The sequence below is a fragment of the Manacus vitellinus genome, unplaced genomic scaffold (genome assembly GCF_001715985.3).
Source record: "Manacus vitellinus isolate BGI_N305 unplaced genomic scaffold, ASM171598v3 scaffold_24_pilon, whole genome shotgun sequence".
NCBI classification, from domain to species: domain Eukaryota; kingdom Metazoa; phylum Chordata; class Aves; order Passeriformes; family Pipridae; genus Manacus; species Manacus vitellinus.
Genome location: NW_021939798.1, coordinates 8,814,775 through 8,838,098, shown reverse-complemented (window position 1 = coordinate 8,838,098; position 23,324 = coordinate 8,814,775). Strand labels below are relative to the sequence as shown.

Here is a 23,324-nt window from a genome sequence, read left to right as displayed (position 1 = left end):
GTTCACGGTCGACTTGGTCTGGTATAAATTAGAAATAAACCTCTAGTGGAGGCAGCACAGTCATGAGAAGGATCAGAGAAACCACAGAGCCGAGACGTGTCACCTCCAGGCACTGAGGGCACCGAGAGCCTCTCGCATAAAGGACAAAGTTTTGTTAGACTCCTCTTTTTAAGGGCAGAAGAAGGGAAAGAAAAAGAAGATACACACAAACACAGTACACAGTTATTTTATTGAAATACTTGAAAAGGCCAGCAATGGAAAAATAGGTTTGTCATGAGGAATTAATGTTTGTTTTACTTGATCGTTAAAAAAGCTGTGTCTCTATGTAATTCTAGCCCGGTACAGAATGCACTGTGATCCATGCAACTAATACCCTACAGTAGAATAGGCACTGTGTACTAGTGTGTTCTTTATACACAGCTTTCAAGGGCTATGACTGACAGATGCGAGAAATTAAACTGCAACACTTTCCGAATTAGAAACATTTAGAACATACAAATTTGCTCGTCTGATTCATAGGGGCTATAAAACACAACAGAGTGGGAAATGAAAAACAGATCACACACAGCAGATGAAGTTGATCTGGCAGTTTTTGAAGTTTATGTTTTTCCTTTTAAAAGAAAAACCAGACTCTAAACATGTCGCTGGTCATGTAAAATACAAAATCATAGGCCAGGACAGCAAAGGTGAGTTTTTCTTGAAATACATAATTAGAGGGGAAAATTTGTTCATCAGTTAAAAATATGAATGAAAATCACAAATTCTGCCTGGTATAGCTTATAGTCCAAAAAGATGAAGTCACCTCAGATGGATGTGAAATAAATAAGCAATCCTTGAAGAAGTCTGATCCTTGAGTTGACTCTACTCTACTGAAAATTAATTTCACCTATACACTAGAATGTCACCATGGTGGACATCTAAGAACAGTAGTTTGAATCAGTTTTTGGGAAGCAATGTCTTACTTGCTTTAATATATACAGGTTATTTACAACAAATTCCCTTTTGGCCTCACAAGTTAAGCCATTTGACCTGGCTGTTAAGATGCAATTCCTTTTTTTTTTCCACACATTATGCAATACTGTAGTTAGAGCTATAATTTAAAATAATCTTATGCAGGAATTACAAATATTAATAAAGTAACTCTGCATATATAAATATTTCTAGCAGAATTTAAAGCATTCAGAATGTACATAAAAGTGGTTTTTTTTAATTTATTTATTTGGTAGGGCCAGATGTGCTTCTTCTCAGATCATCGCTGCTTTAGTAGTGCTTTGTACATGGCAAACCCCAGAACTGCAAAGACAGTAGCACCAAAACTTGCTCGGAGCCAGAACGTGGAGCTCTTGAGGTCCGCTTGTGTCACGTGCCTAAAATTCAACACACACACACAAACCCAGGTTAATTCCTGACAGCACCACCAGACAACTCGTGCTAAACTACTCTGCTTTTGGAAATTCATCACTACACTTGTCACAGGCAGCCAGCTCACAGCTCAGCCTCACGAGCACAGGTGTTTGACCTGTGGGAAAGCTCCGGCTCTGATCTGCCCTGAGCACATTTCACAGTCACAGCACCCACACGGCTGAGGAGAAATGCAGGGGCAGATCACCAGTCATGGACGTGGGGAGGGCATGTGTCTCCTTTGGGAGGACCAGCAAGCATTCAGGAAAGGAAACCCAAAATAGCTACAAATAATTAGTAACCCACAGTGAGAACAACTCTGTCCAGGAAAACCCTTTTTTTTTAAACTTTGAATATTGCTGCTTTTCCGTGAAAAACTTCCCAGTCCTGTTGAATGTCTACTTATTATTCTTCTCCCAAAAAAGTTTACTGACAAGTAGCAAGTAATATTTTTCCAAAAGCTAGAATTAAAGGACCATTTGTAAATCCCTTTCTTTCCAGTAGTCACAAGACCAGCAACAGAAACAGTCATCCAACACCAAGCTGAAAGCTGAGAGAGTGTGAGTGAAACAAGCAGTGACCATGGCATGATCAGAAAAGGACAGTATGGAGTGACTGTATGACAGAAAAAGCCACATCTTGCATGACAGTAGAGACAGGCAATGACCCAACTCTCCCAAATGCTGAAGAGGTCTGTGAACATGCTCAGTTAAACACTGGCTACCCTCACAGCAGTCTCAAGTATGACAGCTTACCAGAGAGCAGGGGCTACTGTTTAAAACAAGTTATCATAAATGCCATCATTCAAAGCCCAGGAAGTTCCTAAACAACAGTAAAGTTGATTTTTTTGTTTGCTTTTAAGATAGAACAGAACTTCACTAGCCTACGTGTTTTAGCCTGTGTTAATCACCATGAGTTACTCAGTGAAGCTGCAGGAGGGTTTAGGGCAAGGAGCACAGAGATCCTGAGCACACACAGGAGTTCATGGAGTGAGAACTGCAGAGCTCACAAGCTGTTTAATAGAACAGGAATTGTTACTTGCTACCAAACTACACAAAACCAGTTTGGGATATTATTCAGTAGACACTGGCAGGAGCAGTATCAGCCATTTCGTTAATCAGGGTTCTGTCATACACATGCTGAAGAACAGGCTCTTTGGTGCACACACAGCACAACAGCTGCTCTCTAAAAAATCCTAATCTGATTTAAGAACGTCTTGCTGGGTTATGGAACAGACCAAATCCAAGAATTCCTGCAAGCATTAGTTTTTCTACAGCTAGTTTGGACAAACTAGATGTCAAGTGGTTTGCTGGGGGGAAGAAAGGGAGAAGGCAATGGCAAGGTCACCCCTGTCTGGGTGTTGTTACCTGTCTTCAAGCAAGCGTGGCCCAAGGGATGACTCCATGAAGATGGAATCTTCTAGAGAGCTGACGGCGTGCACCTGCTGCATAACACTGCTCTCCTGGTCTGCTACCAGCACGGCCCCCAGCTCAGCCAGGCAGGCTCTCAACCTTGTCACACACATGCACAGGGCACTTCACTGCAGGGCTCTGCAACAGCAACTGCCTCAAATATCCTCAAATCACAAAGCCCAGAGAATTTAGGATTTTTGGCCACCCAGCCCCTGGTTTTCGTGCAGTTGTTTAAAACTTAGGGCTTGGGGGAAGAACAGAAACGAATGGAGTTTGTTCTTTCGATGAGCTGGCAGCTACATGCCATTGCTTTAAGGACAAAGGAAACTGCTTCAAAAACTGAATCTCTCTCCCCACTCCACCTCCACAGCCTCAACTTTGTGGTGTCCACAGGACACTGCAACATTCCTGCACCATATGCAGGAGCACCTGTGCTAAAAACACTGGAATGACTCCAACATATCAGCCCCAAATCTGACAAGATCCCATACTGGGATAAAATGCTGTGCATGTATTTTATCACTATATGTGGTGGTCTGAGTTTCTTTTTTAGTAAAAGGCTGTACAATCCTCATCTTCAGATCTGTAAGTTATAAAGCTTATCTGTGTATGTAAAATAAATCACTTGTATGTAACATGATTTTAAGAGATTATGTGGCAAGCTCTGCTGGATGAGTATTTGTATAACCAACAAGTCTCCAGTTTAATTTGGTTAATTCAAATGCCCAGCCATTTGCATAATTTAAAAAACCTTCAATTTAAATGTGCAAATCAATGTTTAAATTGCAAATGAATGCTTTTGCATTGCCTCACAAAGCACTATCTCTCACAGGTAGATTTTCAGATTCCTATCTATAATTTGCCTTGTTCTGACTTCTGCACATGTCCATATTTAATGGCATGCAAGAAACTTGCTGAGCATGCTTTATCCTTCCAAAAGCAATTAATATATTCTCAGTCATGATAAAATGCTCTTGTAATGTCTAAAGAGAGAGCAAATTGGCTTTGATCCCTTTTCTAAGCCTGACAACAACAGACTCTTCCATTTAAATAAGGGACTAAATGGAGACAGGGACTTTCTTACAACCTCCAAGAATCTACTGACTTCAGTAAGGAATGACTGGGGACCTCTGAACATCTCAGTCCAAAAATCCAAGTTCAGAACTGCTCACTGAAATTCAGAACACTCTGGATGTCTAACTGCTTCACAGCTTTGAAAAAACTCCAGTTTTTCTTCTTTCAGTGTTCCTTCTGCTGTCATAAAATCCATTTTTACAGTTTTGATCCCTAATATTGTTTAGCTGCCATTAAAGGAACACAACAAACCTGAGATAACAAAAAAAAAGGATCAATATTTGTTTCCAGCACAGGTTCTTTGACATGAAGGTGGTTACAATGCAGAAAAACTTTTTTCAATACACACTGAAAAATGCTACCTCTTCAAAAAATCATGTTCAAACTTTATTTCAGTCAGGAAATTATTTTTCACTGCTGGTAGAAACTGTTACTGCCTGGTTAGTGAGTAACTCTGAATTAGAAAAATTATTGTCTCTAAGGGTAAATCATATATATAGATGTGCAACTGTAGACACACAGAGCAGTAGTCAGAACTCTGTAAGTGAAGCTGTATTTGAAACTATTGCTTATTAGTAATAATAATGGGCTTCCCAGACAGATTGCTCTGTGTACTTAATCAAACAATGAGTTCCACAAATATAAGAAAGTCTACAATTTTTGCCTGTGGTGTAAAATTCAGATTTTAATGCACATTTTTTGGGGAGGAAAAAAAAAAGACATTTTTATTCAACCTACCCTTAACAGTGAGTCAAGTATCTTGTCACTTGTTGAATAAGATCTTTGAAATCTGAACAGTCTTTCACTCAAGAGACTTCACCAACTCCCAGTTAGTTTGCCACATGCACTGATTAAGAGGTTAATTAACTGAGCATGGCTGCCATGGGCACCCAGAGGACTGCTGAGTTAGGGGTCAGCACTGACACTTTTCCCTGAGTCAGCAGCAGAAGAATCCCAGGTCTGGGAAGGTTTATCCTTAACTACAGAAGTTCAGAACCATTCCTGTAGTAACTTCCAAAGCATTTCAGAAGCACAGAGGTGAGGCCAGCAGGCTGCTCACACCAAAACTAAAAGCCAGTTCATGCAGCAGCAGCAGCTCTGACAGACAAAGGGTCACAATAAAATATGAGCAACTGAATTCCAAAAGGCACCAGGTGACATGCACAGCCTGCTGCAGCTGCCCTCCAGGCACACATTTTCCTAGGATGCAAAGCAGCTCCAGCAGCCAGAATTCCCCCCCATGCATTAATCATCTAAAATATGAAAGGCTCCAAATGCATCTTATTATCTACAAAACCCCAAAAAGGATGTCAAATCCAATTCAATGAAGTCTATTCAGAAAGAAATTAGAGGATGCAGCTCTGCAAGTTCCTACACAGGCTGGGGCATTGAACAGTTTGGAGCAGGAGGAAAACAGGTAAGAAAACATCATTATACTGTCCTAATTTGAGGGGCACCTCAGTGTAGGGAGAGATTCCTGCTATTAGATTTAATGGCAATATACACAGTTTGAAAAATAATCTGCCTACACTGCACACAGTGAAAAATAAACCCTGGGTTATGCTCTGAGAACTTTCCCTTTATTACAGGAAAATGAAAGGATTGTCTCAACTTTGATTTCACAGAAAGAAGGGTTTCATAAAAAGCAAAACCTCACTAATAATTCCTGAAACAATCAGGTTTTATATGCAAGTCGAATTTCACTTCAATTCCACAGTATTTTAAAAACTTTAGAAGAAAAGCATGCTCTGAGAAGTCTCCTCACTGAACAAAGCAACTCTCATGCATGAGGATTATTTTATTTTGAAATGAACTTAGCTGACAGGAAAATGCCACTACTGTACAAGCAAAAGGCAACATGAATGATTGGAAACCAAGGGAAAAAAAGGAAGACAAAAATCCAAGCTCATCATTAAAGAAAGGGTTAGAATGATAAAAGCAGAAACCTTGCTTTTAAAAAGAGGTAAAACAATGTAGTAAAAAGAGATTAAGTGCCAGCCAGACAAATACAAATGAACACCTAAAGGAAGGAACAAATGAAAGATATGAAAGTACTACAGGATAGTCCCAAGGCTCAGACATGCACGTGGAGTGCTCTGAATGCAGGGCCTTCCTGAGCCCCCAAGAACCAGCCAAGAGTGATCCTGGGCAGTTCAACCCAACAATGCCAGTCCTGCACAATGAACACCTCCAAGCTGGGCTGCCCTTCCTGAGCCTCCAAACCCTGGGAGAGCCTCTGTTTGTCCAGAGAGGAGGAACTGAGGGTGGGCAGGAACAGCTTGCTCAGATGCACAGAGACAATGTTCTTTCTTTAACTACTAAGGTGGGGCTATTCAAATATGATATCATATTTTGCCTTAATAGTGTTTAAGGGTTACTTAGCAACAAATAACTCAGGAAGGAGTCCAATGTGAAAAAATTCAGTTTACCTGAAAAGCTTCCACTGCTTCAAGCTTCAAAATAGGAAGGGACCAGAAGAATAAAGTACTCTTGAGAAACCTCCTTCACCCATCAGTTATCTAACATTTGTCCAACTACCTGACCTAGTGTAAGCACTTGTGAAAGCAAAATAAGAGAAGTTACAGAAAGTAACTGCATCAGAAAGTCCTTCTTGATCCAAATGCTTTCTCTAATCTAATCACACATCATTAGATTAAAAAAGTCTATCATTTTTAAACAAGAAATCCACCTCTACCCTCCTAAGTCTACAACTGGGAGCTATTCCCTCTTCTTTACAGTTATTTCAGCTCTACTATAAATGCAGCTGTGCAGCAGTTCATGTGCTGAATGGTGAATAACCTGCAGCAAGGTGTTGGTAAGAGCTGGTGAGATGAAGTGAGCGTGCTGGAAACCTGCCCCAAGCCCCAAGTGCCTGACTGAATGACTAGAGACAAAGGGAAGTGGCTGTGAGGAATTCTCTTTACTTTGAATTACAGACTTTTTAGGCAGTAGATTCCTGCATTTATTCCACACTCCCTAGTGATAAGGTGTGGAATGACAGCATCCCAAAGCTTCCCATTAAAAAGTTTCAGTACCTCCAGTCCCTGACAGGATTTCAGAGGAACAAAGTTCAGTGTTTAATGCAGGACTCAAAAACCCCACGGGCCCATAAAGAGAGAAACAAGCCATGACAGCCAATGGAGCAGCCCATAACCATTCCAAAAAATGGAGATGTGTTACAGAGGTGATCTCAGCCTCAGTAATGAAGAGTTGGCATTTCCTAGCAGTGACTGCCCAATGAAGTTTCAATATGCAAGGAGATGCTGTTCCAGGGGATTTCTGCCCATGGGATGACTGCTGGAGAAGAGGTGCAGCACCAACAGCCTCACTCATTCAGTCTTCTCCCAAGCTAGGAAGTTTTTCACCCTTCTTTGAATTCTCACTCTGTGGTTAACACTTTTATCTTGGATTAAAGCTGTATTTCACATACTCAGTCCTATAGGTGGGTGTATCAGCAGCCCTCCCACGTGTGTGTAACTTGAATTTAAAGGAGACAGACACTCTTATTTGGAGCAGCTACATCTGAAACCCATAAAAAGTAGTAACACACAAGGACCAGCAGCATGTCAGGATATTCTAACCACGGCCTTCAATACACACATTTACCATCTAAGCCTCCAAGAAGGTCATGGACAATGGAACCACTGCACTGCAACAATTGTTGGGTTTGAACTCCCATTTGCTGGGGTGTGATGGCAAGTGCTGAGTGTTAGTAAATCATGTGTCCAAAACTGCCTGCAGTACACACAGGACAAGCTATAGCACTGTTTTCAATGCTGAAAACCAGTTATCTCTCTTTACCCATTGTTTTTCCAAACTGTCTGGAAATGCAAATGTTTCAGCATTTACCACTTCTCACATGTTGCATTCCATTCAGAGAGGATTTGGATGTTAAAAGATCTGGATTATTTAACACAAAATATTCACTCTTTGTGTAAACCAAGCATAACACACACACACACAGAAATTCTATGAATTCCCAAATATCAAACTAGCAATTATAAACATGTAATTAAAGTTACACGATGCTGCTGTAAGTCAAGCTGTGCCTTTATGAAAATATCTGTGTAATTGGTATCTAAAAGGCACTACCTCTAATCAATACTGAACAAACCTGTAATGTTTGTTTATTCTCAAGTGAGAATTCTCAAGTGAGAAACATTACACAGATTTGTAGACACTACTTAATGTCCATTAGCAGTTCCCTAAAGACACAGTCCTAATTCCTCCACAGTATTTTTGCAATCACTAAGAACCTGAATCAACTACCAAATTGGTAATGTTGAAAAAAAAAATATCAAAAAAATCACTGGACTAAGCTCAAAAGTACCTTCAAGTTAAAGTCTGACAATTCTATGACCATTATTAAAGTATCTGCCTCTTCAGTGGATATGGAGTGAAAAACCTGCAGGATATAAGGTTCCCAACTGCTTTTTCGGAAAAAAAACCAACCAACAAACCCTTTATTTTTTTTCAAAGCACACCTGGTACCTAGTAAATAAAGTTAAGGACCTGTTAAGAACTGCAGTGAAGAGTTTGTTCTTTACAGATTGCAGCAAGTCTGAGTTGAGGAAGTTCTGACAGATGCAAAATGTACACCTGTTGCAGGCGCACATACAGCGTAACCGGGCATGGCTGCGGAGACACACAGAAGGACAGCAGGTGAAATCTTGCTCATCGAATCAGCTGCACATTAGGGCTGTGCCACAACCAAGAGAGAGTCAGGAATAAAAGGTACATTTGAATGAGGAAGGAGAGGAGGAGGGGGGAAAAAATAAATACCCCGGGGAACAAAAGGGTACAACTACAGCTGTGCAGAGCTCGCGGGCAGAGGCTCCACGCCTCGGAGGATTTGGCGTCACCACCGTGCTCAGATCTCAGTCAGAGCACAAACATGGGGAGAATGTTGGTGAATTTATCCCAGGTTTGTAAGGAGAGCATTTAAAGGCTTCTGAGTATGTCTGCACAGCAATAGGTAACACCCCTTTTTCAAAGGAAAGGAAGCCACATTTTCTACCACTTTGCACACTTTACAAGGTGACAGTTGCCTCTATTTTTCCCACCCTAACAAACACAACATGCTTGAAAACTAAGGGAGAAGCAGGAATATTGATATGACAGACATTTGGGCAGTGCTACACTTTAGTGGTTTCCCAGTATTCCAGTGCTACAAAACAAATACAAGACAAAAAAAGCCCAAACTAAAGCTTTACAAGTCTAACTCAATAAATCCAGTTTCAAATAATTAAGAATACCATATTATTTTAGGTGAAAGAGACATTACTTCTATTTAATTTAAAGCAAATGTCAGCTGTCATACTAGACTCCATCTGCTGTAATAGTTATGTAGTTCATCACCATATTAAAAGCTCCACCCACCAAAAAAAAGAGATGCAAAGTGAGCTTAGCAACAGTGAGATGTGAAGGAGAATCTGCACTCAAGTATCTTGCATCTGAAGTCCAAAGGTGTTTATACAGAAATTCTATTAAAACTATAATATTTATTAGATTAATGAACTGAAGCACATAGCAATAAACACCCTGAAAATAAAAAATACTTGGAGCAGGGCAGTGGGGGAACTGTTGGGCACTAAGGTGACATTAGCTGTAATCAACTGTCAAGTTGGTCTATTAACAAGGATTACAGTACAACTCATTCATTAATATCTCAAATATACCCAGACAGAAAAATGATATCCTGAGTTTTGTATGCACATTAAGGACCAAAAAGAATCCTACACTGGAATTTGCAACGTGAGCTGGATGAACCAGTGTATTCCTCAAAAAACACCTTGGCAACAATAGCTGGGAGTGATTCGTGTGTTGGAAACGTGCCAGCTTTCGCAATTTGAGGTCATTTGAAGATTCTACTCAAGTCACTCTGTTGCTAAACCTGAGTGAGGCAGTTCCCTGCTGTGGCTCACGATGACATGCAGTGGTTGTGAGCGTGGCCCATGCACAGGGACAGCAGCACAGCCCCAGGACTTACGGATACATTGCCATCGTCGTCAGCTTCACAAAGATATCCTTACTGGGCACGTCAGCAGTGTTACACGTGAAGGCTTGAGGTGGAGGCATTTTGTGTTTTTTGCAGAATTCAGCAGGAGAAATACTATATTCCTGTCTAACTTCATGCAAGTCGGACTTGGCAGCTACCACTAAACATGGTATTCTGCTGTCCATGAAGTGCTGCTGCAAATGGAAAGGAAAACCAGTGAGAGACACTGTGTGACACATTCAGCCTGGAACAGGCAGCACTGAACTGGCTGCAGCAGCATGAAGATATATTACTTTTACTGAAATGAAGCATTTCTAGAAGCAGAACAGTTTACACAGACAAGTAGATTTAGCTTTGTATGAATAACTGAACTGCACCATTAATGCACGAACCAGCACTTGTAAATAAAATGTCTTTTAAGCACTAAAACCAGTGTACAGGACCAGTAACTGACGCTGAATATTTAGTCAGTGAGAAGATACAGAAATGTAAACTCTACAAACCTTAAAAATCCTGGCACAGTACTCAAAGGATTTGGGGTTACTGACATCATACACCAGGCAGACAGCGTCGCAGACGGTCTCAGCATCAGTTAAAAAGTCTGAGTCACTGACATCATGTAGCTGGAAGAAAAGGGTTGCAGAGGGAGAAAAGCTTGTCATTATGCAGCTAAAGGAATTTTGTAACTTTTCTTCCTCTTAGTTTTTATGGCTCATTTTTATGTATCCTTAGAACTAATGGACTGACAATAGGAAGAGCCAGTGAAAAAGAATAGTAGGAATTTGCCATGCAGGCAGCACATGTGAGCTGTTAACATCACATCTGCAGGCAATCCCAGCCTCAGCATGAAAAGTGACATTTACTTTAACACAAAGTCTTAGACACCCATAGAAAAGGGCATTTATCCTACAGAGGAAAACCATAGAGGACTAGATCTTGGAAAACAAAGAGAGAGATCATATTATCATAAAGGAAAACTCGAGTGGAACAAGCTTTAAAGAACTTATTTCTCCCACTGAATATTAACATTAGCCATCCTAATCACAGCACAAGAACAAGGCAAGTATTACTTACCAGCAAGTATTTTTCCTGTCCATATACATAGACTGTATTAATGGCATAGTAAGATTTGTGTTCTGCACGGATTTGCCTCTGTCTCTGAAAAGCCAGAATTTTGTGTTAGACCACAGCAACTTTTCCCCTCTAAGTTAGACTTGAACAGCTGTTTTACTCCATTTATTAATGAGTGAAAATTACAGTATCTTTGGTTTATTTTGCATAGCTATAATCCATGATGTACAAGTCATTTTTGCATCAAACAGCCTCTGCCGAAAAAGAACAAAACCAAAAAAACCCCAAATAACCCCCTCCCTAGTAATTCTATATTCCCTCAAAGAACTCTCCAAACTCAGTAATAACCAATAAAGCTTTAAGACCAATTGCTGTCTAGTCTCAGCTCCAGAACAGGGTTCTTACCATTAGATTTCTCCCAAGCAGAGCCTGGAGAACTCCACCCTTCCCACAGCCCTTCATCCCAACAACGTTGCAGCGGAAGACGTTTCGCTGAGTCTGTTTTTTCTGCAGGTCTATCTTTTTGTCTCTTGTCACTTTTGAAAAAACACAAACGTTTTTCACAAGATGTACGTGCATGTGTATGTGAAAATGTGAAACAGTAAAATGCACACAAAACAATCCCTCAAAAAATCAAATCAAGGGTTTCACTTGAGCAGAAAGAGAAGGAGAATAAGTGAAACCAGATGAACCATTACATGATTTACTCTTTAGCATATTTCTAAATTTAAATGTCTAAGTTGTATCAAATTTTTGTTACCTGTAATTGCTGATGCTTGAGATTCTTGTTCTGCAAGTATGGAGTACCCTAAATAACCCAGGTACTCCAGGCAACGCTGCACATCCAGGTACGTGGTTAGTCTGGCAGAGGGGACAGAAAGAGCCTTCAACTGCCAGCATCTGTGGGACCAATTCCTTCCTGAAACTAAATTTCCCTCCTATCTCCAGACTGACATAACACATTCCTGGCACCATGCAGAACTGAAGGGCAAAAGCCTCTGAAGGTAAATGGTGACAACTTTACCAGCAGTACTGGTCACCAAGCACCACAAGGACAGTACTGCCTGAGGTCTATCAACCAACACTGTATTTTTTTTCCTCCCCAGACACTATTTTCCTCATTTTCCCTGTTTTGGAGAAAAACCCTCATTACTGAACACCATTATTCAAACCACCTCTAAGGAGTAAACAACAGAAATAACACTTCAACAAGTGTCAGGGAGATTTCCACATCTTGGAGAGACACTTCTTCATTGTTAACACTAAATATTGGCCAAATCCTCAACAGGTTATAACAATTATCTGAAGATCAGACCACTGGATGGCTATAAAAACTTGACTGCTTGTCAAAACTATTAAACTTACACTCTTTCTACTAGTTTTTTGAAGAGGAATCTACAAACCAAAATAATCATCTCTAAGTTTCTCAAGTACAAAATGTCGTGTGTCACACTCACGTCCACTGAGAGAGAAACCCTTGGTATGTGATCCATCCCCTCTCATTTGTACAAACTGTGTTGTTCACATCAGGGCCCCATGGCATGTAAGGGAAGACTTTGAACAAATCTTTCAGTTCATCAGGAGACAAAGCACAATCTCTGTCCTGAAACAAACCCACCACATCAGACATAATTCACTTAATTCATTAAACTGGGATTTTCTTGCCCTACACTTCCAAGAGTCAAGAAACTGGTTGTAAGGAACCGAGCTGCTTTCTTTTTAATCATTGTTCTTTCTTGTTTTTAAACAAAACTAGGCATCAGCTAGTTAAAAACCATTTGGTTGTACAGCTATAACTGCCAGCTAACACTCCCTGTAGACAATCATAAGCAGCAGGCTGGTTCTGCATAGCTCAAGTTAAAGCCAGTTTCTGAATAAAAGTACATCATGACAAATTTTTTGATAGCAAAACTGCTGGTAAAGTAAGGCTCTTAAGCACAAGGGCACACACAGAGTAAAATTAAAAGCTTACCAAGTCATGTTTATCAAAAATACTTTGAAGGAACAAGTATGCATGATGATTTAGTTCTGTTGTGCAGTCCGGGGGAATTTTTAGGCTGTTTTTGAAAACAGAAACAAATACAAGAAGTGTTAATTGTGTTTATGAAATATAGAATATTAAAACTCAAAATTCATACTTTTTGAATTATAACACTTGGCCTCTGACCTTTGCATTTAACTTTAATACTTAGTCTTAAAAGAGACCAAAGCACAATGATGAGTGAGTGCCTTTATATTACAATTTATACAGATCTATAGTAATCACATTTTGGCTTGGTTTGCTTGTTTGTTGTATTTTGGGGTTTGGTTTTCTTTAGCAGAAAATGATGCAGTTACATTTTTGAGCAGAAGCCACAGAATTGGTCCATCTCAACTTTTTAATTTGGGCATTTTCAAAGGATCTCAAGCGCTGTGAAAATCCTGTCAAGTCCAATAAGCAGCTGCTCAGATTTATGTTCCAGTTTTGTACTAAGAACTTCTTCTGCCACCTTTCTTACGAAGAGACAGAGCAGTTCATGATGTGGCACCACAGACACATCACTCATTGTAATGTTCAGTCCCGTGGAGATTTTGGCTGGTGGGTCATGAACTAAGGGAGATACTCAACGTAACAATGTGTTAAATAAACACACTACAACAACCCTTTCCTCCTGCCAAGGCAGGAGCAGCTTAGATTAAATGCAAGTAAGTAAAAGAGAGCTGAAATAAGTGATACCTACGGAGGAAACAAGTATTCTGGGGTCAGCTCTAAGTCATCATCGTATCCGAAGCGACGCAGGACAGTCCACGTTGTTTCGTGCCTTCCTCGCTGGATGAAAAGGGTGTGTAGAAAAAGAAAACCTACAAATCAAATGAGGAAATCTTAAGGCCCCAAAGTGCTTTATCTGCTAAAGGTGTTTTTAATAGAAACAAAAAGAGCTTGAAAGGCAGAGTGAGATCTTAAAGCTCCTGGGTGACATTCCAGCGTTACAGACACACACTGAGGGCTCAGGAATGAGATTTGTGAAAGTGTTCTCCAAGGAACTGCTTCCCCCAAACAACCCAATTGGCTTTCTGTCGTTGCTTGCTTTTCTCAGCAGCAGCATTTTAGAAGAACTCAGCTGCATGGAAATAAACCCAGTATTTTCACCAGTTCAAACCAGAGAGCTTCAGCAAGAGCGTGGAGAGGGGAAGGCTGAGCCAAAGAATGGAGAGCATTTTTGTTTGGCACATCCCAGGGCTTAAAGAACACTGAGATTGCACTGCTTAGGAAGCTCAGCTCTTGCAGATTGAAAGAATCATATTCCAAAAGACCAGCTTTTTTGCATAAGAATGATTATCAAATGTATAAAGACACATTTTTTTAAGAATTAACTAAGACTTACCTTTTAATGTCAGCCCATTATCTGCAACTCCATCACTTAGGTTTTTCCTGACTACATTCTTTACATCTTCCAAAGCTTGAGGAGCCAGTGGTGTATTAAAACAAATTCTCTAACAAAAAACCAAAAAGGGCACGTTAGAACCACTGGCTTCTGAGCTGACAAACAGCATGTCCTGTCTGAAATACAGCCTTAAACCTTCTGATAAGCCAGTTAAGGACAATCCCATTTCTTAGGGGAAATAAAGGTGTACAAATTGTATTTTATTTTTAAGTACAAGCACTGGGGCTTGTACTTTTAATAGATTCTTTTATTTTGCTCTTGAACTAAAACTTGAACAATGGTTAGAAATAAAAATAATACCATTTCTGTTTTTACAAATCTGCTCTTCTATGCTGCACTTGAGATTTAATGCTTAGGCCTGATTCCCTTACAGGTCACCTCACTATTGTTTCTTTAAGAAAAAAAACAGGTTTTTAATGGAATTTTATACTTAAACTATAAAGTATCATGAAAAAATAAGCAGAAGAGGTACCTGGAAGAAGTTGAGCTCTGCATCATTGAGAGTGCCATCGTTATCCTGATCAGAAATTCTAAAAATGCGAGTGAGGGCTTTGATACAGGCAGGTTTCATCTAAGGAATAAAAGAAAGTTCAGTATCTTTCTAGGCTTGAATGTAAAAAGATCACACTGAATGATACCAGGCAGCTCAATCACATGGAAACAAACACTAGTCTCCATTTACAGTTTTAGAACGGAGACATTCGTACACATGTACACAAAAATTAGGAGGATATAAAAATCTGACACAGCAAATTTATATCCATAAATTTAAAGCAATTACTCCACATTAAATATCTTCCTATTCAATTATTAGAAGAGCCTCAAGCTCTTCACAAGATGAAGGTGGTACTACTTAGTCATTAAAAAAAATTAAAAATCAGTTCTCTAAATTCAGTCTTACTGCTACAGCAAACTTTAAGAAACAACTAAATGATTTTTTTCCCAAAAAACATTTTTTGGTGGAGGGGGAAAAAAAAAAGGCCTTGAAATCCCAGTGCTTTGCAAAACTAAATAAGCCTAAAACTACAGTGAACTCTTTCTAAACAAGCAGACTATCTCTATCCACCACCTCAGCAATGGCTTCAGAAGGCTTCAAACATCAAATACTGATAATTTTCACAGGCCTCATTCATCTACCAGGCAAAGCATTGAGCATATGGACTATCTCTAGGACAAAGGAACTGCTAGGATACCTTCCACTGAAGGAAAACAGACACTGGCAATTCTCTCCCAACAACTACTGTGATGATGGACTCTTCTCTTCACAGAGGTCACACAGAGATTGGGTTTGGGAAACCCAAAAGATTTCAGCACAACAATTTTATCACAACATTACTAACTCATAAAGGTGATTCTGATGGAAGAAATCAAAAGAGGGTTATTCTCTGGTTCTCTGCTTAACAAAGTATTTAGGGTTGAAGTAACTTTCCTACTGCCCAACACTACAGGGGGGATACATTTAGAGATTCTATTTGTATTTGCCCCAGAAACTGTTTCTTTCAAAATAATACTCTCAGCCAACCACCTTGATACCTCAAAACCAGCCACATCACTTGTTTCTTATCCCTTTTTACCAAAGTTTCACAAGATTCTCAGAGAAAAATTTTCCCTTAAGTCAGGCCAGGTCTGGAGTATTTTCCCTGCAATAAAGGGAGTTTCTGTGAAATGTATATCTAAAGGAGAACTGAATTGAAGGCATGATTTGGTTCACATTACATCTGGCTTAAAGCCATTGGCAAAGCTTCTCCTTTCACTCAGCAGTTCACAGGGGCAACAAAAAACTGTCCTCACTGCTTTGAACCAAGAGGAAAGACAGGTCAGATTAACAGAGAACAATCACCAGGGTTCTGGGACAGAATGCCTGACATTTGGGGGTGGGGTGGTGGTAACAGCACACCAAGAAATGCAAAATCCACTGAAAAGAAAAACCAGGAAAGTGATTAACTCCCCCCCAATTAACTGCTCTGAGAATCTCTGTATAAATACCTCTTTCTCCTCTGGGCAGTACAGAGGACCTGTAGGATGCAGAACAGCTTTCTGTGCATAATAAAATAGCTCAGATATATTCTTCAAGTTTTTGGCTGAACACTGGAAGAGAAATCCTCACATTGATTAGTTCAGTTTCTTGACTACTGGGTGAGTTCTTCTGAAATTTCAGTAAGCATCCATTTTTTAAAGACTGAGCCCCCTCTTGTGGGTACAGGGCTGGTTTAGAAAACAAACATCCAGCCCCTGTACCTGTTCAGGAATTAATAAATGAAGTTTCATTACAATTTGCTGTCACACAATCAATTTTTAATTTGCAGACATCTGTCTGGCTTAATATTAAATTAAAAACCCTTGCTAAAGGCAAGGATGTGAACAGGCTCTAAATATTAGAATCTGACAGTAGCATTTGATTATACAATAGTGTAATCTTCCCTAAAGAAAAAATAACATATAAACTCACTGTTATAATTACTTCTATTTGAAATATTTTATTTGGAAAAAAAATAAATCCCTTTTTCTGTTACAAAGTTGCCCTACATGCTTGGCAAGAATGCATTTTTTGTTAGTTGTTCTAACTTGAGAAAGTCTTGCATACCTCTACACACGTTTCTATCTCTGTATATTGATTCATTATGGGAAGGATAGTTTCCATACTGCTATACTCCACTAGATCAGACTTGTTTCCAACTAATATAAGAGGCAACCTAAAACCAAAAAAATATGAAGAGCTTTAAAGACAGATGTATAAAAAGATCTATCTTGATTTAGCATTCTATCTCCCACCAGAAGCCATTATATTGTTTTCATGATGTCATTAAATAGCACTGGAGGCAAGAGGCAAAACTGAATGACAGCAGTTTTAAGGGAAGTGGTTTGATATACACTTAGAATTGTACTTCTTGTTGATAGAAACCCCACCGAGTTAAATACAACCCATCACATTGTTAGTACACAAACCAGCATCAGCAGAAAAGCTGTGTAGCCAAAACTAGTTATACCATACCAAATATAAACACAGCTGGTAAAAGCTGCCCATGAAAATCAAAACAAATAACTTTGCTGCCGCATGTAACAGACCCACATACTTCAAATCTCTTGCTGCTTGGCCTTCTTATATAAACTTTAAGTTTAGAATTTGATTTTCTTAAACAATTAACACTGTGCATGCCACCCATCGATGTGCAGCCTAATTGACACTTCTCATCTTTACTTAAGCACCTGCTATCTTTGTCTGTCCTTTCGTTGATGAGGGGGATCCAGCGACTTGTTACCTACAGGGGGATCAAAAACAAACATGAAAAATACATTTTCAAATGGAATGGGACTGAACTGTGCACAAGTTCCACTACAGCTGCTACTGCTTCTTTCCCAAGAAGGCACATATTTAGAAACAAAGGAGGAAACAAATAAAAATTGGAGTTAATTAACGAGCAACTTTCTCAGGTGAGTGAAATGACTGAAAACTCAGATGTTGAAAGGGACCAGAAGCAATAACACATCTGTACATTCTCTTTACAACTTGATCTCAAACTCCATCCCAGGTATTTTGAATGTCTAATACAGATTTCAGCTTGGCATCAATTAACAGTGCACAAGTTACATCTAAAGCAATAATGGGATAAAATGTGCTACTGTACCTTATCAATAGAATTCTTGTTGTTAACAGCATATACTATACAAATCACATTTGCCTAAAATGAAAAAAAAAAAAGGAAAGGCATGGAATTCCACTGCTCAGAGTCTCTGGAGCAACAGACACAGTAAAGATCCACACATAACATCAGAGTAAGAACAGCCCACCATTAGTCAAACACTCTGTCCCTGACGTGTTTAAGTTCTTTGTAGCCCGAACAACAACTTAAACCAAATAATTGATATGTGCCAAAAAGCCTGTCCTGCAGTGTGACATTCCCAGCTTGTGCCTGCAGAGACCCATCCTACCAGGGAACCCAAACTGAAGAGCCACAATGTGCAGCCTCCACTGAAGCACCCAAGTGAGTGCCAGAACTGGAACCCAGCACCAGCACAGCCTGTGCAGAACATGTGCAAAGGTGCTCAGAGAGAACTGAAAACAAGCAACAGAAGGAATGATAAAATCACCAAGACTCCTGTGCTATTCATAAATGCAACAGCACAGCGTGACAGGAAGAAGCAAAATGGATCTTTCCAGGGTAAAATGATTTCTTTACAAAACTGGCCTGCTGATTAAAAGACATTTAGGTTCTGTCATTTCCCTTGGAAGGGCAAAGCTCAATTCACCAATGCTGTGCCAGTACCTACTTTTCTTAAATAAAGGAAGCTTTGCTACAGCACAGGGCACAAAACAAAACACTTACCTGTGATATTTCGTGGTAAAGCTGCTCATCACTTTGTTCTGCTTCTGCATTCAAGAGAACAAGTCACTCATTAATACCAACCATTTTTGCAAACAAAAATAAAACAACTTCTGAAGCTGAACCAGGGCATTTCATAAGCTCCTAAGGCAGCCTGGTCAAAGCCTTGCTTCTTTTTATAAAATACTCTAATGAGTGCTTCTGCCAAAACAATAATGAAATTGGTCCATTAACTTGCAAGACAGAAACAGTCTGCTGCACACAAGTTTTTAGCTGCTATTTTGAATTACATTTGTAGAGAGGTTCTCTCTGGAATGAGTCACAGTTTGCATTCTCCTACATTTATCAACAGTCCCTTCCTTCTATAATGTAAACTTTTACATCAGAACATGGCACATTCAATTTTATTAGTGATGATGATTTTTTTTCAGTGATACCAAGTTTCTGTGAACTGAATCTATGAAAAACTTCATCCAATAGGAAGAAGAACTCACTCCACATAAATTTAAGCTCAAGTCCAACAAGAAAGATGTGCATTATTTCTTTTTCCAAGTAGGTCAGCACCCCAAAGACGTTTCCTCAGCAGTGGTGGGAGGGAGAGGACAGGAAGGTCCCTGTTCACATGGCCTGACTTCCACAGTAAATGGCACAAGGGTTTTTCCAGCTTGCAGCAGCTGCCTGGATTTATGATAACACATGAACCTTGACAGTGAACCTATTGATCTATTCACTAAAGATTAAAATATATGAAAAAATGCAGCATAGGAAGCAATGGGGTGATCAAACTTAGTCTCTGCTTTACTCTGGGCTTCTCCTCCCTGTAGCTCTGTTCCCATCCCTGCCTGACTGTTCCAGGGGCTGTTGAGTCAGACAAACAATTCCCACCAAGTCAGTGCTGGTGCTGTGCAGTCCCTACCTGAGTAATCCACTATGTGGGTTGGCACTCGTTCAGGGGTGACATCAGCTGGAATGGTGATTTCCTCAGCTCGGGGGGGAACCTTGGGTTGTAAAGAAACAGCAAGAAAGAGCCTTGAAAGATAATCCAGACAGTGAAAAAAAGTCATATACTACAATATACCTGCCAATTAGTCAGCTCTAAATAAACCAACATATTGAGTTATTCAAGTACTTTTGATTTTTGTTTGAGTTCTTTTAATGTACTGAAAGTCACTGTTACCTTCTCATTATTTATTAGTCAACTAAGGAACTTCCTGCAGAAAGGTAGTGCTGTTAAGGGATACATACAGTGACTGCTTCTATAAAACTCAAATTCACTCTACCCAACACCTAAACAAACATGACAGACAAAATACAAGGCTCAATTTTAACACAGTCATAACCTGACAACTTCCTTGCTTCTCACAGTGCTAAATATTAGGTTCAGAAAACTTCTGCAAAGCAAAACATGATACTAATAAAAAGCATGTTCTGCAAAATGCTGTAAACCAGCTCTGATTGTCATTTTTTTCCAGAGAACACTAATCCACATTCAGGAACAATCAACTTGAAGCTAATTTTAATGAAAATCTCCTGCACAGCTACTTATTGCCTTTCACCTGTTGACACTGAACTTTCATGATACTTATTTTTTAGTAAACAAAGAAAAGCCAATTACCACAAGAATGGCTCTTTGTAAAGCTTCATGCTCTGCTCATATTGCCTTCAAGAATGATTACTGATAGCACCCTGCATATATATATATAATATACTGTATATTGGACACTATTTCCAAGCCTGGAGTGCCTGTCACACACCCAATGACTGCTCTGCAGGAATTGTGCAGGTCTCTTCCAGTAGTTTTCATGGGATGCAGTATTTCTAAAAAAGTTGCTTCTGTAATTTCAGGCAGATTTTGTGCTATATATTAATGATGTTTTATCTCTCCATGTGAATTTAGACAAATAGTCCAGGTTCTACTGCAGGAAGAAGCTGAGAAGTGGACAGAGGACTATAATTCATTAAATACACCCACAAATGACCTGCCAAAGGAACAGGCCCCTGAGCAGTTTAAGAACAGGAACTGGACCTCTTTTTTACCTGCAAGGCTGGGAACTAAATTCAATTATGTTAACAAAATTCACTTATGCTAACAAAACTCAGTTATGTTAACAAAATTCAGCTATGTTAACAATCTAATCTTCACTCCTGCACCGTGGTAACCTCCTGATTTGCATTAAACAGCACAGAGCAGATTCAAAGAGCAGCACATGATGTCTATTTTAAGACCTGTGATCAGAAGAAATAAACATTCATGTTTATATGTAAAAAGCTTGACTATTTGCAGCAGCTGCTGTTCTTTTTGTGGCATACAGAGAACTATGTGCTGCTTTTTAAAAGGAATAATATGTAGTATTAGCTATACTTTTGTTTTGGAAGAAAGCTGGAAGAGTTGTTGGCATTTTTTACTTCAAGAGAGTCAGTAAAACATTCTTCAAAGGCAGAAGTGAAGGCAATGTCTTCCTTAGTTACAGATAAATGGCTAAAGATGAGTTAAACAATGTGACATTTTAATTCCTCATTCTCAATAACTTTTCAATCTTCTCGCTCTTTAAATACAACACCCCCAAAAAACTGAGGGTCTTGCCTCTTTCAGCACCTTCCCTTCCTTCAGCACTTCATTTATGAGTCTCTCATGTTGAAATGTTTCAGCTGCTGAAAAAACCTAACATTCATCACATATGAAACAATTAGCTGAATTAACCATATGAAAAACGAGAACTTAGATAAAATTTAAATTTCTAATATTCTATATTTAAACTACATCTTTTATATTAAAACCTACATCACTCTTTCTGAAGTCATCATTGCAGTTGAAAACTTTAATTTTTTCTAAGCCTTACTTTAAAGCAGAGCCTATTAACCTACTCTTTGAAAAAAAATATTATACAACAGGATAGAAACAAAACTTAGAAAACAAATAAGAATGCTCTACCTCTTCTGGAAATTCTTCACTGACAAGAGACATAATTAGTGATGTCTTCCCCACTCTGGCTGCAAAAGCATTAAACACACAGATTAGATAATTGGTTTTGTTACACTCAGTAGTTGTATCCCATCTTGAAATGGGAAGATTTTAAAAACATTTTCCAACTGACCACATTAAAGGCTTTTTCTCTGTTGTTTCATCACACTAAACATGGGTGACAGCAAACAAATAAACAAAACAAACTAGAAACGCTTCAATGCAACTTCAGAAACAGAAACAAAGGTGGCACACAGAAAATAATTTAGAAATTAACTATTTTTATAGCATTCTTGATATGATGACTGTGCTCCAGTCCTAAACTACCAAGGATGAGAACTGGACAAAAAGACACAGCTCTGCTGTCAATGGACAAAGTCTCCAAGAGTTTGACTATTTGGAAGTGCAAGAGCATAATCTCCTTGACACAAATGAGCTGGCCCCCCAAAAAAGTGAAAAGAAACCCCCAAACCACCAACACTTCTAAAGTCACAGCTTGCTTATTCCCAGATGACCATCTCTGCTTCAATATCCAGCTCTATTCCATCAAATAAATGACTTTGTTACCTGCAAGGTTCAGACTTCTGATATCACAGTTGAGCTGCTCGGGTTTGAGAAGCTTTAATGTGACCACTGAAAATGAAGAGTTGGTAACTTTTCTCAGGGTTCTCCTCTCTGAAAAACCCTCCAGCTGTGAACTCCCTATTCCTCTGGAAGCCTTGAAACACTATTACTGCTTTATTTGGTTTTGAGACATTAAAAAATAATATGCTCAGATTCAAATGTTAGCTGGGATTGGATATTTCCAACAGCTCTCAGTTCAGGGAAAAACCTGTTTGATTCTGGCTGTACCAGCCTCTGTGCCAGCACCTGTGTGTTACCAAGCCAGGCACTGCTCAGTATCAGCCAGAGCCTGTGTCACTGTTCCCACCAAAACCAACAGAAATGTCACCAAGACACACAAGTTGTTTGGCTGCTCTCACTGCATTTACACTGCTCTGTGTAATTGTATATAATTCTGAATATGAAAGAAGAGATGGAATTGTACAACTGGTTGATTTTGTGCAGGAAATGGTATTACTGAACTGATGATCTAATCAGACTCCACCCAACTTATCCAAATCTATTTTTGGTACAGTAACAAAGGGCCTTCTGACCTCCAGAAATAAAACCTTCTCTTCAGTGTGGTAAGTTAAAGAGTAGTTGTTACAAAAATATGAAAAGCAAAGAAAAGTTACTCTGGGGAGGAAGATTTCTGCTTTCCTTAGGGAGAACTGCCATGAACTTTTCCCTAGTGGTACTACCTGGAGAGCAGCAAGTTGCAGGTTTCCTACCAGCAACGTGGGGGTGTTTGCATCAAAGATACTCCTATGAGCTAAAATTCTAACTTACACTGCCAGGTGCCCTCCTGCATCAGCTGCATCTTAAATTTCATCCTGATAGAATCAAAAGAGCTTTGGAAGCTCTCCTGTTTGCATAGGAAAGAAGGTAAGTAAAGTTATCAGACAATCAGTGAAAATAGTGCTGTGCATTTTGCACCTGACCAAGACAGTTCTAACCTAAAACACATTGGCTTTGCAGATAGAGAAACTCACTTCACAGGACTGAAAATAGAAGATTATATGTTGCTGGTTAGTAAATGCTCAGTGTTTATAAGCT

The 23,324-nt window shown here is 39.4% G+C and overlaps 1 protein-coding gene across 5 annotated transcripts; it reads right to left on the bottom strand.

Moving 5' to 3' along the window:
- Positions 1 to 210: 210 nt before the first annotated feature.
- On the bottom strand, positions 211 to 21,694 carry RHOT1 (ras homolog family member T1). Of its 5 annotated transcripts, XM_018073296.2 has the most exons (20): positions 21,636 to 21,694; positions 19,620 to 19,701; positions 18,707 to 18,750; positions 18,008 to 18,061; positions 17,589 to 17,641; positions 16,966 to 17,074; positions 16,368 to 16,469; positions 14,854 to 14,952; positions 14,322 to 14,430; positions 13,677 to 13,797; positions 12,929 to 13,013; positions 12,414 to 12,559; positions 11,717 to 11,817; positions 11,362 to 11,492; positions 10,960 to 11,043; positions 10,389 to 10,508; positions 9,877 to 10,079; positions 8,400 to 8,522; positions 2,769 to 2,912; positions 211 to 1,367 (listed from the first exon to the last, which is right to left on the bottom strand). In XM_018073296.2, exons 1-20 carry the CDS (start codon positions 21,666 to 21,668, stop codon positions 1,250 to 1,252), a joined length of 2,061 nt encoding a protein of 686 aa, XP_017928785.1. In that variant the 5' UTR covers positions 21,669 to 21,694; the 3' UTR covers positions 211 to 1,249. The 5 variants fall into 5 exon arrangements, with proteins under 5 accessions (XP_017928785.1, XP_017928781.1, XP_017928782.1 ...); XM_018073292.2 differs by lacking the exon at positions 2,769 to 2,912; XM_018073293.2 differs by lacking the exon at positions 2,769 to 2,912 and having other exon boundaries at positions 9,877 to 10,076.
- Positions 21,695 to 23,324: the final 1,630 nt, after the last annotated feature.